Genomic DNA, 17,075 nt, shown 5'->3' on the forward strand with positions numbered 1-17,075 from the left:
TCATATATATTTATATATATATATGTGTTTGTAGATGGCCCTAAAACTCATATCATCTAATCTATTATACATAAGTTATTTAAGTTGACATTAAATGACTGACATTGTCTGATTAATCTGTGATTTGATTATGCTCGAGTTAGTGTGTGCTGATTTGTTTTTAAGTAACCCGTATATAATATTATGGAAGTTACTGGAGATGGGCGGATATAGTTGTATGAATTAGATAAATGATATTGCTTGCAGTGAATTTCAGTAGAATCGAACTTAATTAAAAAATGAAAAAGAGTAAAAAAAAAAAAAAAGAAATTCATTCTACTCATGACATATATAATATCATCTTTCAAACATTCATTCAAAACCGTCCTTCTTCAATGCTAAGAAAATTAAAAAAAAAATATGCGCAGTTATCTTTGGATTTCACTGCAATCAATGGTCACCGTAAAATATATCTTATACTCCGAGAACGGTAACTTAACTTCGATCGAGTTATTTCTATGAACATGTACTGTAAAACTATTATCAGCATTATGATATTACTAGATGGTTATAAATATTCCAGTTAGCAAAAGTGTCTGTTTATTAATTACAAATTTATTGTAATATTGTAACATATTTTATGTAAGTGATTAATAAAAAATATTCGTACATCAAAGTTATTATACGATATTAGTGACTACAATTTATAGACTTCACGTCGTCCGGATTTACGTTGAGATTATTATCAGATTTGTTTTTTATCCTCATATTATTAGTAGATTCAGTCTTATTATCGTCCTTTACTTTACTTTTATCACAGTCGGTAGACTTTTTTTTAGGAAGAAAATGAAGTGTTTCAACGATTGCTTCCGGCTGTTCTATCCATAATTTGTATCCTTTTTTAGTAGGATACATTTTACTATTCAAACAGATCAAACAAGTCCATTTAACTCCTTTTACACGCTTAGAACATAATCTAACTCTAGCCGTCTCTCCAGGTATAAGAGGAGAATTACATTGTTTGCATACGGTTCTTTTTAAATTTGGCTCCCTATATAAAAAAATATGATAGATCCTTAATAGAATTAAAATATAATTCTAAATGTTTATATATTTATATATATAGCACCTACACTCGCAGCACAGCTTTCTTCGCACAACCCATCATCATACTTCCATAATAAGAAGCAGCAACTCTATTTTTTAACGATATCATATGACTAGCCTATAAAAAAAATATAAAAAGAAAAATGTTCGAATCTTTTAGGAATTACTGTTGAGTATTTCTTACCTGATACAAATAATTCATTCTCTCGAAAATATCTTTCCCTTGACAAAATTTTGCTTCCTTACCTGTAAATATTACACACGTATATATATATATAGAAATATTTATTTTTAATTATTAAAGAACAATTATTTAAATCTTACCCATTNAAATAAAATCACAATTAATATAATATATATATATATATATATATATATATGTGTGTGTGTGTGTGTTTGTGTGCGTACTGTAATTAAAACTTAAATCTCACAATTCTAACTTCAAAATTATAACCTTAAAAAACAGGGTATTCTATACGCGCATATAAGAATCGTTAAATAAAATATATATGAAATATATTAATTTTGCCACCAATATATAATATTGTTTTATATATTAAATATTATACATAGAAAAAACGTTTAATATAATAAAAAATGACAATTTACACACACAAAACTTGGTTTAATACTAGATGACTCTAGAATCGGATAACCTAGTCGTAAATTAGCGCTCGTATGATTCGTGGCGGTTTTATGTTCAAAACTTGAGTAACCTCAAATCTAGTTGCATGTATTACGAACTAATATTAATATACAATGTCAAGTTTAAATACTATTACTTTTGCACATGTTAAAAAGTTAGGTAAGCTTTTTGTAGTTACAAAAAATAATTGATATATTTTAAGGTTAACTTTTTTTTTGTGGAATTTTAAAAATAATATATTTAATTTTAGCGCACAGTATTGATGAGATTAGAGCAAGAGCATTAGAAAATATTATTTCTAAGTTAGATCTTGGCTTTGGATGTGATTCTGATGCTGTTAAAAAAGAATTGATTGTCAAACTATTTCATTGGTTTTCTTTTGACAACATACCTCATCCTCGAGAAGCTTTAGACTTGTTACATAGATTGATAAAGGTATACTAAATTTTTGTAATAGTAATAAATATTTATAAAGAATCTATATAACGTCATACATTGAATGTCTGTTAATTTCTTTAAGGGTGGAAATAACAATTACTTAAATGCATTTGGCAGATCACGCTTTCGAAACGAGTTAGATCAATTGAAAAGAAAACTTGACGATTCATGGCACGATAAGATTCATCAAATAGAACAAACTATTCTTAATCCAGATCAAGAAGAATCTGTCAGTGACAGATGTAATTATGAGGTAAAGAAATTATTTTATACGTTGATCTTTATACCACGTGAATATTTGATAATGATTTGTTGTAATTATTGTAGACGTTAGATCCTTCAAGAATACCATTGAAACAATCAGAGTATGTTACAAGAGTTCATAATTACGATAAGTATGGAAGTAGAGATTTTAACGCAGACACAATTAATGCTTCCAATAATATTGGTACTTTTATATCTCCATTGGACAGGTAAATACATATACTTGGTCTATCGATACACTTTTTGTATAATATCAATTTGTAAAAAATTATATATTAAATATAAATATTATGATTTTTTATTTAGTACATTGCCCGTGGATCTTACTGTTCAACAAGACAATGGTACACTTGTATCCAAGACAGTGGAGGGTGGAATAAAATGGTTAGTAATGCCATGGCAACCATTAGTCACATCAGATAAGGGTGTATTAGGAGCAGTGGAGGAAGCTTTAAATAACACGGCAGATACTAATCTAATATTACATACATGTCAGTTTATAACTAATGTCATGTTACAAGATTTTCCAGCCGAAGTTTTCCTTCAAAGGCCAGCAATAGTATCTGTGAATATTAATATTATTAATCTTTTTACGGATATTGTTTTTTTCTCACATTAATCTAAAAATATTTTTCTTTCTTTTTTTTCTAGGTGTTACATGCTCTACTCGATACAAGCATAAATATCATGGAGCCTGATATTAAATATATTATACCGGCTGTATTGAAAACATTGCACAAATTAACAAGGTGTCTACGATTTAGAATTTATTATTATTATGATCCTTGCGTGGCTAATAAAAAGCAAAAGGTAAAAGTAAATATCTGTTTATACTATTAACGTGTATGTGTATGTCTAATAATGATGCAACCCTGAACTGTTCGATAACTGATTACTCACTATATTATAATTTGTATTTTTTTTAGTTACTTACAGAAAAATTAGATAGTAATAGTTATTATTTATCGGAAGCTAGGGATAGTCCTGATGGAGGAATACCAGAAGCTAATTATCAAGCATATCAATCTGCTGTAAGTGGTTTTATTTTTTTAAACCATCATATATTTACTATAATTATAGATATTTTTCTTTAGGCTACAAGTGACAGAAGTGAAAGTATCATGGATAACGTAGATGAATCCGTATTACGGTTACAACAAATGCTTATTCCTACCTATTGTATCGAAACACTAAAACACGTTATTTCACAATTGAATATTCCTAACGATTCAACATTCCCATTAAAAAATAATAAATACATAGTTGACTTGATTCACGAATTAATGCAATTATTATTAATCACAGTCATGCCAAATATATGGATATGCAACGATAGTATGGCAAAAAAGATGAGTGACGAATTGAAAATGTTGTTAACATTACTAGGAGATTCTTTGGAATATTTTGGAAGTTACAGTAGTATAGATTATCATAGGATCACGTATCTTCATCTTCTTTGTATTACAGTCAACTTATTAAGTAATATTGTACCATTTGAAGTAGCCAATATTATTTTAACTAAGTCGATAAGAAATGCAATGTCTATTGCATTAATGGATGCTTCCATATATTTGATGTATCCAAAATTACACACTGCTCTTCAAATATACATTCAGGTAAATTTTATAAATTAAAACAATAATATTTTCTTTTTTGTTTATATTCAGTATTATATTTTTTATATATATAGCATTTAGAAGATTCAAACGAATTAGCGATAATCAAAGTCTTCGATGAAACTCGAGTTATCATCAAATCGATGCAAGCAGCTATTTGTTCGATAAAAGATTCCTCTAGAGGATCATATTCCGATACGTTAAAAACATTATACGCATCTAAACTAAGTTTGCCTTATCATAAAAATATGAGCATAGTTAAAAAGGCTATTAAATTTCTACAAAATATTAACAGGCATGTATTGATTAATAATCAAATATTTATTTGTCATATTTTAATAATCATGATAAATTTATTCACAGATATTCCGTCAGCAAAGAAGATCATCTAACATGCACGAAATTAATATTAAATTTATTAGCAAATGGAGATACAGATATTCAAGAAACTGCATACAAGGAGTGCCATAATTTAGTTAAAAGTATTTTAGGAATAGAATATAATAAAGAAAAACTTACTTGGGAAAACTTGATCTTCATTTTGGAACCAAGTGTTTTAACAGAGATCATTTGCTACGGTTTATCCAATGAAAATAAAAAAGTTAGCATGTATTATTTTAATTTTTATTAATTTATATGCATAACATTTTTATTAATTTTATTTATTAATATATTGTATATAGATTAGAGAAATGTCTGACGAGATAATAATTTATATATTGAAAGGAAAAGTGCAAGCGGATGAGACAGGATGGTTAAAAATATTAGAAACAATTATACCAGTATTACCACTTCTTCAATGTTACGCGCATTCATCTACAGTTATTGGAAGATGTATTACAAAAATGCTTGATCCTGATATTTTTAATAGTATACACTTACCATACCTCGAAGTATATTTATATTTTATTTATCATTTATATAAAATGTTTAATTATTTAAACATTATGTAATGTCACGTTTCAGGTTTTAAAAGGTAATTTAAGACTGTTGTATTCAGTTGAATATGATGTTAGAGAAGAAGCTTCTTGCAGATTGATTTGGTTACTCGGCAAAGAAAAAGATTCTATGAAAAAATTACCAAGATTATCTTCGTTGCATGGTCTACCTCTCAGTTCTCTTTGCATATTCGAACGTCCATCTGTTTTCAAACGCCTAGAAGGAAATTATCAGGTTCTACATTTAATCACATTTTTTTCTATTAAGATATAATATCTCTACAAATCAAATAACAATGAAATAATTATTTTAGAGAAGCAGTTTATTATCAGTGCTAGAAATGTTAAGAGATTCCGATGTTGATCCTAAAATGCGTAAATCTGCATTAGTGCAAATCAATGTTATGCTTACAGACATCTCCCTGCATAAATTATTCGTAAATGAAAATGGATTATCGTTAATCTTATATGCATTCAACAGTGCTTTGGTAAATACAATAATATTTTCTACATTTAAAAAACTATGACATTTATTTAATTGTATTTTTATGTGATGGATTATAGGTAGAAAATGATTATAAAAATTATCCTGATTCTGTAATCCCGATACTTGCGATATTAAAATTAATTATTGCGAGCGAATCGTCAGTGAGATATGAATTATCCACTAACGTTGACGTTTACATTAATATTATTCGTAGTACGTATACTATTTATTTCAATATTGTTAGTTTAATTATTTATTTTAATTGTTATTTAAATTTTTAGGTATCTTTTTATTTCCAAATAATGAATGCGTCAAGGCTGATGGATCGTATATTTTATGTTTACTTTTATACAATGATTATATTATTAGAATGAATGAAAAACACGTAGAAAGTAATGTTCAATTAACAATATCATTGCCTCACATTATTGTCATTAAAATGAGATTACCATTAATTTGTAAATCTCATTGGAAGATCAGTATACATAGAAGATCAGAAATATCAGGTGTATATATATAATAATTTAATATATTTAATATATTATTATAATAATTTGTATATATACTTATTATAGTTCTCCATGGAAGCAATCAAACGATACTAACATTTGTACGACAATATTGGGCATGGGAATGGAACGGTGGATGGAAAATGTTATGGAAAAATTACGACGACGTTAATGATTCTGAATTACCAGAAAAATTGAGAATACAAGATTACGAATTCTTTATTTTTCAATACAGTTGTTCATATTTTTATTGTCAAAAACAATTATACAATATACAAAATTCTACGACTCATGATGGGGTTTTAAATGCTTTGGATTATCTCATAATGTAAATTTTCTTTAATTAAACAAAAATTATACACATCTTCACATATATTTTTATAATAAAATATATTTATTAGGTATTTAAAATTTTACAACATGTTGAGATACGAAGAAATTAAGGATATTCATTCTTTGCCATGGGAACAAACGTTCGAAAGATTTTTATCGTCGCATCCGTCGAGTAAAGAAGATTGTGATCTATTCGTTAATATTATTAATTTTCTACAATTATTTATCGGCACGACAAAAGGTAATTAGTGCGTATAAAAACTAGGATGATTAAATTATTTAATTCTTAAGGTATAAATTATTACTGTAGGTAAAAGTTCATGGATCAGTAAGATGATAAAAAATATGACAAAATCATGGGCAGATTTATTTCAAAATTTGGAGATGGATAATCAAGATGTACATCAATCAATTTTGAAATTAGCACGCACTTGTGCAGCCATTGAAAGAAACGAAAAATCAGACATTAATCCGATGCATACGTGGATTCATTTTATCGAATTAGTTGTTTCTACTCTATGTTTTGGCAATCAACAACATTTTTACAATCTTGGTAAGAATATAACATTTTATTTTTACTTTCAAACTTATTCTAATTAATTTTTTGTTTTCTAGCATACTTGGATTGGCTGTTGACATGTTTAACATATTTAATAAATCAATGCGATTGGAGCAATCATAAAAATTTATTAGCATCCTTAGGAAACACACTAATCGAAATGATTATATCTTTTCATGGTGCTGGTACAGTCAGTTTCATGGGTTTATCTATAACCCGGAATTCTATCATTTGTCTCAATCATTTACTCTATCAAATGCACGCAAATTTTAATAAAAATGTACAAATATTTTCCTTAAATCAAACACGAAAAAAAATTATTTATTTAATTAAACTAATAATATATATGTCATTGTGTTTTTAGACGTGGATAGCATTTTGGTACGAAGATAGCAGATCTCTGAGTTGGTTGCCAATGCTTTGGCAAAACCGAGATCCTTTGGTACGTGCATCAGCATTGCAACTTTTATCAGGATTATTAAACGAAATGAATTCAGCGTCTCAAATTTCTAATGCTATTGCTGTTGCACCTAACGAATTATGTTACACGTTATTGCAATATATTATAATCAGAGAAGAATCTTGTATCGTTCGAGAACAAGCGTGTATCGCGTTCAGCAACTTAATTAAAAATTACAACTCCATGTCTTTTCAACACGTAAGAATGGCACATATAATTTAATAAATTTTTTTTATTAATAATTAATTAATTAATTAATTTTTTAATAGGTGGATTCGTTAAAAACAAATATCATATTAATATACACAGAACAAGTGAATTTTTATTACGAGATGAGCATATTGTATTCCAACATTTACGTTCTACCATCGTTAGATTTTGATTTGTTAAATAATCAACAACAAAAAGATGATAAAGTACCATCCATACAAGCTGCAACATCAGGAAACATTTCGTTAGTACCACGAACTGTTTCATATTTATACAATTGTCAGAATGAACTGTTACCATGTAAGCACTTCAACTATTTTATTTATATTAATTTGATTATATTTTTTATTACATGATATTTGTTATTTTGTTATGCAGTTTCCACGGTGGACTCTGAAAGTGTGGATATGGATAATTATTTGCAATCTATTGCAACTCCTGCTTTAGTAACAGCAAGTTGTACCCTTTTAAATAATTTAATACTTATCGGCCAGCAGGAAGTTGTACGTCACGTTTACGAACAATCATTGGATAAATATCTTATTGGAAATTTAAGAGAAATTCCACAAAATATTGATACTAAAAAAGATGTTATACACTATTGCGAGATTTTAGAAATGTATACCAGCATTTGTGTGGTCTTATCGAATTGCATCGTGCATAGCAATGAATTTGCTGCAGTTGCCAGTTTTACTTCGGATTGTATTTATTCTTTATTTAATCTTCTTCATAACGATTTGTACAGTAAGTATTATACAGGTATAATTTTGTGGTAAATAATTGGAACACCTTGTATGTAAAAACTAATGTTAATTCTTTTTAAATATTTTTACAGATATTCATATGTCACGTTTGATTTCTTTGTACAACAAATTAAAAGCAGAGATATACAATTTTTTATCAGTACTATCGTTAACAGATGATCAACACTTTGAATCTATTCAAACAGCTTTGGAATTACATGGTCCGGATAAAGCACTGACTTCTATTTGCACAGCAATAAAAGATTCTGATACAGAATTACGAATGAGTGCTATCGCATGTCTTACCTTTCTTCTTACTCAAGAAATTCAGAAAGAAACTTTAGGAAAGAATAATATTTCGATAAAGATGATCTTAGATAATATTATATATATTCCAAGAAATAATCAAAGTAACAAATTACAAGAAGTTATATCCAATGTTAACAAGCTTTCAATAAGAAGTATAAATTTGCATTCTAAAAAAACAAATAGAAATGACGAAACCGAGGATTACACCGTTAACTCGGATAATATTCAAATGAAATCAGACAACGAGCATCAGTGTACGATTGGTGCTGAATTATGTAAAGTTTTATTAGCTCTTTTTATTGCTCATAATTATACGAGATCAAAAAAAAATCGTAAACATATAGAAAATAGAGATCTCATTGTCAGTTCTCTGGCTAATTTATTATGCGTTTCTGTGGAAGCTAAAAAAGTTGCATTGAAAGAGAACTTATCGGAGACTGCGTTGATGATACTCAAAGAATTGTATGTCAAATTAAATCTACAACCGTTTGAACTTTACAAGAATCAAGTTGAGCGTGAAAAAAAGGTACACGTTTTTATATTTTCTCACGATATTTATTTATATTAATAATTAAAGAGAATCTAATTATTTCTTTTTTTCAGATTAATCCTCTGTTCAGTGATATAAACAATATTCTCATATTATTAATGAATTTTATGCATGAAAATTTACAAGTTAAAGAAACACTTACCAAAGATGGCTTAGCTGATGTGTTGCATAAATTGTGGGCTTGGATAGCTTTAAATAAAAATATTTCATCTTGTGCTTTAAAATTATTGGCAACGTTTACCACTAAATGTTCCGCTGGTATAAATTAAAAAATTACGTTTATTTTAATTTATGTAATATTTAACAAACATAAATATGTACGCAAGTGTTTTTTATTTTACAGCATCGCAATCTTTGACTTTAACTACAGTATTGCCAGGAGCAGGATTGAGAAAAACACCTAATACGATTGCTATAATACATATAATTATACAATTAATTTGTAAAGAGATCGATAAAGCTGGACACCTTTTTGATAACAATAAATTGCATTTTGCATTTCATGTATTACGAAATGCTGTTCACGTGCACGAATGCAGAGTTTCTATTTCAAAAGTATTTATTTGTTTTTACATCACTAATATCACTTATTAATTTAATTTAATTTAATTAATATTTTTTCAGAGTAATTTATTACAGTTTTTTACGAAGATTCATCCCGTTACCACAAAAAGAGTAAAACCTTGGCCCTTGGTAGAACTCTATTGTTTAGAATTTCTAATCGATTTTACATATTACGAGGAAGGACAAATTTGTGTACCTAAAGTAAAAAAATATATAATTATAATTTTAATTTTTTAATGCATGCACGAAAAAATTTGTATCGTCGTAGTACGTTTAATTTGTTAATTTATTTATTTTAGGCTGTAGATAGTTTAGATGCTTTGATACATTTAGCAAAATGTTCATCATCGCCAACAAAAATTTTAGCTATTTCTATTCTACGTAATTTAGCATTTAATATGACAAATAGGCCAAGAATTCTTAGCTCAGGTTTGTTTAAAAAATTGTTAGATTTAAAAATAGATATATTTATTAATTTAATAAGGTTTCTTAAATTTCTTTTTTATAGTGGATATAATCAATCTTCTTCACGACGTTTTTAAAAATGGATCATTATGTGAGATCAGAATAGCGGGATCAATGTTATGGTCGTTAATATGTAACAATCAAAAAGGAAAATTAATAGCACGAACTGCTGGATTTTCACAAAGTATACAAGAAGCGTTAGGTAGATTAACGTTATTAACAACAAATAACGTGGAACAAGAGCAAGATGTTGTTAAAATATTGGAATATGTGATACGTTTAATAAGTCCTATCGAGAATAAGTCTGATTAATTAAATAATAAGAATTTCTCACAACTAATTGTTATATAAAATCTATATATATATTATATATTTATAAATATTTATAATTATTCCATTAGAAATATTTTTAGATAAAAGTTTATATAAATTTAGGTATGAATTATTGTAAATATGCCTAAATTTTTAATATGCATATTTTACAAGTAATGTAAATTATTAGAAAATGATTGTTAAAAATATGATTATTATTGTTTAAATAGAAACATTTTTGTTCCTTAGAAACAGCCTAAAAACGAAGTTACATATACAGTTGACAAGTTGTATACGAAGAAAAAATGTTAATTTAATACACGTTCGAATAGAAAAAATGAAAGTTAGTATATACGAAGGTGGGTTGAAAAGTTTAGAGCCTCAACGAAACTTATTCATCCATCTACATATATACATATAAATAATTAATATAGTTTATTCATATTTTTAACTTTATTTCAAAATTGTCAAAATTTTTATATTAAACAAAAGTTTTGAATAGTGCGCGCGAAAAAAGAAGAATCAGAGATACCATAGGAAGATAAGATTTGATAAAATAATCGAAGAATATAGAAGTACATAGAAGTTCATAAGTCCACTGATCGCGTAATTAAAATCATCTTAGTTAGTACCGAGACCACCAATGAGCGAGAGTTGATACTTAACGCGATCACGGTACAATACTATCAAAAAAATACAATATTCTTTGATAGTATTGTACCGTGATCGTGTTAAGTATCAACTCATCAAAAAAATACAATATTCTTTGATAGTATTGTACCGTGATCGCGTTAAGTATCAACTCTCGCCCACTGGTGGTCCCGGTACTAACTAAGATGATTTTAGTTACGCGAACAGTGGACTTATGATCTTCTATGTACTTTTATATGCTTTGAAATTATCGTCTCTCGAATTCTCGAAAGATCGATGCTATCGACGCATCGATAAGGATAGGAATTGGGTAGTTGATGGCGCCACTATCAACTACAACGACGGTGGTTTTTACTATGGCCGACAAGGAACGTGCCGTGCTTTTGAAGCTCGTGTACGACGAGGACGATTTATTGGGCTGACAACACCCGTTGTAATTTGTGATCATTGAAATTTAGTTTGATTAATAAATCGTGCGTGAGATTATGGATCATTGAAGGTGCGTGAACAAAGTATTTTATATCATTTTGTAGTGATCGAAGAAGGAGAGAAAGAAAGAAGAAAATAGAATAGAGAGATAGAAAGAAGGAGAAAGAAGAAAGGAAGGAATGGAGAAACGTCGGTTTATCTCTCTCCTTTGGGGGTGTTTAGTGATTTTCAAAGAATATCAGTGCTTTTATTAAACGACGACATACGTGAATACATAACCTTTTTCGTGCAACATAAGAAGATCAATCGAAAAAGAAGTATTATCGTATTGGTCAATCGAAAATGACTACAGCCGGTAAATGAGCGAGCTGACGAATGAGAGAGTGAGAGAGAGTGATATAGGATCGTGCGAGTTGAAGGGAGAAAACGCCCCCGTTTCTCGCGTATTATATTCTCTCTATCTCTATCTCTATCTATCTTTCTTTCTCTCTTTCTTTCTTAAAGCTTCGAACACGACCGCGCGAGATACGCCCCTCCTCGTGCGTGCCAACTTCAACTTTTTGAGTGGGGGAAAGAGACTTAACTTTAAACATGATCGACTCTTTCTATTTACCATTATCGATACCATTTTCTTTTGTCAAATTTACTTTGCGCGCTCATATTTCGCACCTCTTTCTATTTTTCATCTCTTATTTTTCTCTCTTTCTTGCCTTTCTCTCTTTCTTTTTCTTTCTCTTTCCATCGTTTGCACGCTTCGCGCGCTCTTCTTCTTCTCGCACGCTAATCAGCAACATGCGATTCAACCTCTTTAGTCATACATATATGTTTATTAAATTTTTGAAAAATCTTATTGGTTGATTTTGAAAGATAATTTGATCGAGAAAAGAAATAATTTTTTTGTTCTTCTTTTTTCTACTAATTAATTTTTATAATAATTTCGATCTTGAAAAAGAAATGTACGCGTAAATTATTATAATATCATTATTTTATTTAATATATTATATCTAGTATTATATAGAAGATATAATAATCCTGACATCTGTCGAAAATCGGAGGAAACTTTTGGAACAATCCAAACTTGTAATACGTAGTGTCTCTCTCTCTCTCTCTCTCTCTCTCTCTTTCTCTCTGTACGTACGTATATTCGTAAGCCCGGGTCGTATGCGTTTTTGTTGGTGTGTGGGTGGTAGTGGTTCGCACAATTTTGTTAGAAAGATACCCGTGTACGTTTCTCTCGTTTGTTCGCGGCCGTTTTAACGTTTCTCCTTAACGCGCGCACACCGTGTAAAATCGATAGAGGGATAGAAGAGGTGCGTGGAGAAAAGGCTATCACCAGATAGGAAGAGAAAGAAAGAAAGGGAAAGAGATGGAAAAAGAAGCACGTCGCCGACGAAAATAGCGATGATCCTCGCGAATCTTGTCTCCTCTTCCAATATCTTCCCCCTCTTTTTCTCTCTTTTTCTTTCTCTCTCTTACTTTCACTCCTTCGATCTAAAAATCATTTCATTAAAAAAAATTATCTTTCATTTTCATCTTATTCAAATTTAAAGATAACGTAGATGGTTTCGTGTAAAAAAAGAAGGGCAAAGTTACACACACAGAGAAGGGAAACATCAAAATTGGTTAATCAGTGTTCGTCTTCGTAAATTAAATAAAAAAAAATTGAGTCGAGTGTGTTATGACGAGGACAAGGACCGGTGCAAACGGTTGTTCATCATTATTGTCGTCTTTATTGTCATCCTTTCGTGGAAAAAAGAAAAAGTTCGTGTCGGATGCAGTGATATTTAATATCAGACAGTAGGAACATTGAATGTTGTGCGCGATCTCGCGCTTCTTCGCTGAGACCAAAGCAGCGGAAGCGGTGTCGAGGACGAGGGTGAAGGAAGACGAGGAAGAGGAGGAGGAGGAAGGAGAAGAGGTGGAGGAGGAGGAGGAGGGAGGAAGGATTCGACGACCTGCAACGGCCTGGCCGACAGGGTCGTCCATGGTTTCGACGACATGGATCGCAACGCGGGTGACGATCGACGTAAAGGACCCGCTGGCGAGCAACAACAACAACAACTATTACAACAGTATCAACTCGCTGGGGGTGATGCCGAACATTTCTCCGACGCCTACAACTCGCGACAGGTTAGTATCATCATTTTATTTATCTTCTTTTTATTTCGTTTCAGTCATTTTGATATATCTTTACACATATCTTTAAATTAGGTTAATTTTTAATAATAATATTTGTAGATACAAATTGCGTCATCTTATTATATTCAATGATTTTTTGTTTTCTTCTCTCTTTTCTACGTATTTGTAAAGATTAAGTAGTAAGCATCTTTATCGGGTAAAAGGGGTTGAATAGGAGCTGGCAGTTTGTAATGTACGGTGGCACGAAGCAGAATCTCTCGCTCGTTTTCTACGAAATCGTATATTATCGTAATCGATCTTTATATCGTTATTATATTCATGAGAATAGTTTGCAATTGCATTCAAAATGTTGTTGTTGTTTGTTTGTTTTTTTTTTTTTTTCGTGTAATGAGGATAAATGATTAAATGTATTTATTGGATAACTCGTTTTCGCAATTGCAACTGCTATTGGAAAAGAGTGAAAGCAGCTAGTTAACCCGCTTTCGATTCATACTCCAGATCTTTGACCGTTTATCGATCACCCGGAGATCGATCTACCGTCGAGAAACATCAGGATTACGGTGGCACGAATGTTTTTTTTTACTTTGCCAATAAAAAGGAAAATACTTAAATACAAGCTACAAGTAATTGTATACTTGTGTGTGTGTACGTTAAAATGAATTAATGAAGTATTTATATGTTACTTTTGAACTTGAAATTTAGGCAACCTTTGTTGGATTTAATTACGTAAAAACCATGCTCGCCAGGAGAAGATCCACATGAAATTTAATTTAATAGGACGAAACGTTGTTTCTTGTTAGTTTAAAATCTCATACGGAAACAATTCGATTGTTAATCGTCTATGGAACGGATAAAAAAAAAAGGGAAGAAGGTTAGGAAGAAAGATAAAGACAGAAGTAATCACGTGGTCTTTTCATACAGAGACGGTAGTAAAGCTATTCCCGAGCTGTGACGCTATGACGAATATGGCGTTCGTTTCCTGTGTGCACAAGGTTATATATTGCGAACGACAAAATGAATGTTATATACCTGTACTGCTGCTCCTAGTCTTTTTAAATGTCGAGTTATAACCACCAAGGAGACTTAATTCTTCCTCGTAAAAAAATAAAATAATTTTCTTGTTTTGTATTATTCTTTTTAAACTCGATTAACAAAGTCAAACAATGAGTTTTCTATTCGACCGCCATTTTTGTTTCGCGGGAAATACGAATATTTCTTTGGGAACTTGGAACGAATAAACAATCGATACTCGAACGTCACAGCGACCTCCTTGACGATTTCTTTTCCTTCTTCTTTTTATTCTTCTTCTTCTTTCAATGCTTTGGCATTCGTTCAATGCTAAAGACGCTGTTTATTCTTTCATTTATTCCTTTTGCAAAAGTTATCGAGAGAATTTTAGTATTTTTGTAGGAGAAAGCTTTAGGCGTTTATTTCGACGGAAGGAAAAGTGTCCCCGAGGTAGAAACTAATAACTAAACTAAACTTAACTAACTCCTGTACTAATTGAAAGTTACTTTGTTATCTCTATCTTGCGAACTTTACAAACTTATATCGGAAACCAAATTATAATGTATTAGATTTGTTCGAAAAGAAATTTCCGTTTTTTGGCAACAAAGATTTCGTTAAATTACGTTTGTCGATATCAAGGTTTACTTTGAATCTCAAAATCTTCGTTTATTTATTATTTAAAAATGAAAAAAACTAAATAACATCCCAATAACAACAGCATAATATTAACGCGTTGATAAATACCCCTTCAATTAGATTTTTATTAATTATTTGAAAAAGAATAAAAAAAAAAAAAGAAATGAAATGTGCAAAATGACGGAGAGAGTGATATTCAAATACGACGAATTAAAACGCCTTTCTCAACTTCGTCTGGTATTATTATGTTAGAACGAAATCTTTGAAAGTGTAATAGTCAGCTTGTAAGAGATAGATAGATAGATAGATAGATAGACAGATAGAAGGATGGATGGATAGATAAATAGATAGATAGAGAAGAGAGGCATTTGTAATTACAAGTTGCTTTAGCACGAGTTCCTTCAATTGCTTTGATTAATATACCAATTATAGTCCTTGCTTTTTAGTCAAACAAATTTACTTTTATCTTTTCTTATTGTTATTGTTGTATTGTTATTATTATTATTATTTTCTCTATTAAAAGACAAATTATTTGCTGCAAATTCTTCGAAAAAATAATTTTATTTTTACAACAATTTTTTGTATATATAACTTTTTCGTCTATTGTTTTAAAAATGATAAGAAAAGAATAAAAAACAAATAAATTATGAAGAATCGCGTGCACGTAGCAATGTATTCATCAAAGGTGATCTTATCAGGGAGTCTTAGAGGGGTCTTCGAGTCTCGATCGTTTCCGCCGATTAATGTAGCGGAAACTAATACGGAGGCCTAATCTTAGGTGTGTCTCTCTCTCATTTTCATACTCGCATGTTCAATTACTCCACAGAGAAGTCGCATAGAATATTTTCTCTCAAAGCAGTTTTATAAATTGCATTTTAATACGTACGAATCGATAAATATTTCTTTTCTTTTTTGTTTTTTTTTTTTTTGTTTACCGATATCTTCATACGTGCAATCGTTCAATTTTTCTTTCATTTTTACAATTACATAAACTATAAGTCGGGTAAATAAAATGGTTATTTTTTTAATGCGTAGATTGATATAATTTACGTTAGAATATATGTTTGTATGTATGTGTGTATGTAAAAATAGACTAGTTGCGAAGTATACGTATAGGAGTAACTCGTAATCAATGTTCGATATCGATAAAACTCGAATCTGAAACTGAAAGGAAGGAAGGAAGTTATCGATAATAACAAAATTGTATAAAAAATTATTTTATTTTCCTTTCATTCGATACGTTAAAAAAGAATCTATTTGTATATGTTATTCATCGTACGATTTCGTTTAAAATTTCGTAAAAATAATAATCACGTTTTATCTTTCGTAACTTTTATCATGGATTTATATTTATCATCCTATTGGATCAGTCGATGGTTTCGAAACGATATCACGATTTCTAGCAAACTCGGGAATATCTTTTTTAATTAGGTAGCATCTTTAGGATGATTCAATGAACAACATCAAACATTGATGTTTCATAATAAGTAGAATTTCTGTTAAGAGAATAAAAAATAAAAGAACATTATTTACTAATCGATAAGATAGAAAATTGTTCGTAACTTTCGAATAAAATGTTAAACATGGATCGAAAGATTTGGTTTTTAAAATATATAATATCAATTTATTTCTATGTGTGTAATTTTGAATTTAGAGTTATTTATTTTATTTTATTTTTTTTTTTTTTTTTTTTTTTTTTTTTTTTTTTTTTTTTTTTTTTTTT

General features: G+C 29.5%; 3 protein-coding genes across 19 annotated transcripts in view; 2 read left to right on the top strand and 1 right to left on the bottom strand.

Moving 5' to 3' along the window:
* Positions 1-578: 578 nt before the first annotated feature.
* On the bottom strand, positions 579-1,327 carry LOC106785306 (ribonuclease P protein subunit p21). The gene is made up of 3 exons (XM_014745636.1): positions 1,271-1,327; positions 1,113-1,204; positions 579-1,030 (listed from the first exon to the last, which is right to left on the bottom strand). Exons 1-3 carry the CDS (start codon positions 1,286-1,288, stop codon positions 670-672), a joined length of 471 nt encoding a protein of 156 aa, XP_014601122.1. The 5' UTR covers positions 1,289-1,327; the 3' UTR covers positions 579-669.
* A 420-nt stretch (positions 1,328-1,747) lies between these two features.
* On the top strand, positions 1,748-10,518 carry LOC106785308 (rotatin). The gene is made up of 28 exons (XM_014745637.1): positions 1,748-1,891; positions 1,983-2,167; positions 2,253-2,423; positions 2,498-2,643; positions 2,741-2,999; positions 3,086-3,244; positions 3,361-3,465; positions 3,529-4,050; positions 4,125-4,345; positions 4,414-4,651; positions 4,734-4,943; positions 5,017-5,223; positions 5,303-5,476; positions 5,553-5,688; positions 5,757-5,981; positions 6,051-6,312; positions 6,386-6,558; positions 6,628-6,870; positions 6,933-7,156; positions 7,241-7,534; positions 7,606-7,846; positions 7,925-8,290; positions 8,382-9,124; positions 9,202-9,406; positions 9,492-9,703; positions 9,773-9,913; positions 10,012-10,141; positions 10,221-10,518. Exons 1-28 carry the CDS (start codon positions 1,846-1,848, stop codon positions 10,487-10,489), a joined length of 6,507 nt encoding a protein of 2,168 aa, XP_014601123.1. The 5' UTR covers positions 1,748-1,845; the 3' UTR covers positions 10,490-10,518.
* Positions 10,519-11,469: 951 nt separating this feature from the next.
* The window catches only part of LOC106785314 (patronin), a 47,668-nt gene continuing 42,062 nt past the window's right edge, over positions 11,470-17,075 (top strand). For 11 of the 17 annotated variants that reach the window (XM_014745649.1, XM_014745658.1, XM_014745660.1 and 8 more), the window contains exons 1-2: positions 11,470-11,924; positions 13,120-13,699. In XM_014745649.1, the coding sequence (XP_014601135.1) occupies positions 13,568-13,699 (132 nt within the window). In that variant the 5' untranslated portion in view covers positions 11,470-11,924; positions 13,120-13,567. Of the gene's footprint in view, positions 11,925-12,759; positions 12,880-13,119; positions 13,700-17,075 lie in introns of those variants that run through there. The other 6 variants (XM_014745652.1, XM_014745653.1, XM_014745651.1 and 3 more) reach the window with 6 other exon arrangements.

Source organism: Polistes canadensis, unplaced genomic scaffold (genome assembly GCF_001313835.1).
Source record: "Polistes canadensis isolate GaletaPanama2010 unplaced genomic scaffold, ASM131383v1 scaffold_48, whole genome shotgun sequence".
In the NCBI taxonomy this organism is placed as follows: Eukaryota; Metazoa; Arthropoda; class Insecta; order Hymenoptera; family Vespidae; genus Polistes; species Polistes canadensis.

Coding starts and splice junctions, on each gene's coding strand:
- LOC106785306 (XM_014745636.1), bottom strand. Junction 1,031..1,112: donor AAGAAAGCTGTGCTGCGAGT/GTAGGTGCTATA, acceptor TTTTTTATATAG/GGAGCCAAATTTAAAAAGAA.
- LOC106785308 (XM_014745637.1), top strand. CDS start 1,846: ATGTCAAGTTTAAATACTATTACTTTTGCACATGTTAAAAAGTTAG. Junction 4,944..5,016: donor TACACTTACCATACCTCGAA/GTATATTTATAT, acceptor GTCACGTTTCAG/GTTTTAAAAGGTAATTTAAG. Junction 10,142..10,220: donor GCCAAGAATTCTTAGCTCAG/GTTTGTTTAAAA, acceptor TCTTTTTTATAG/TGGATATAATCAATCTTCTT.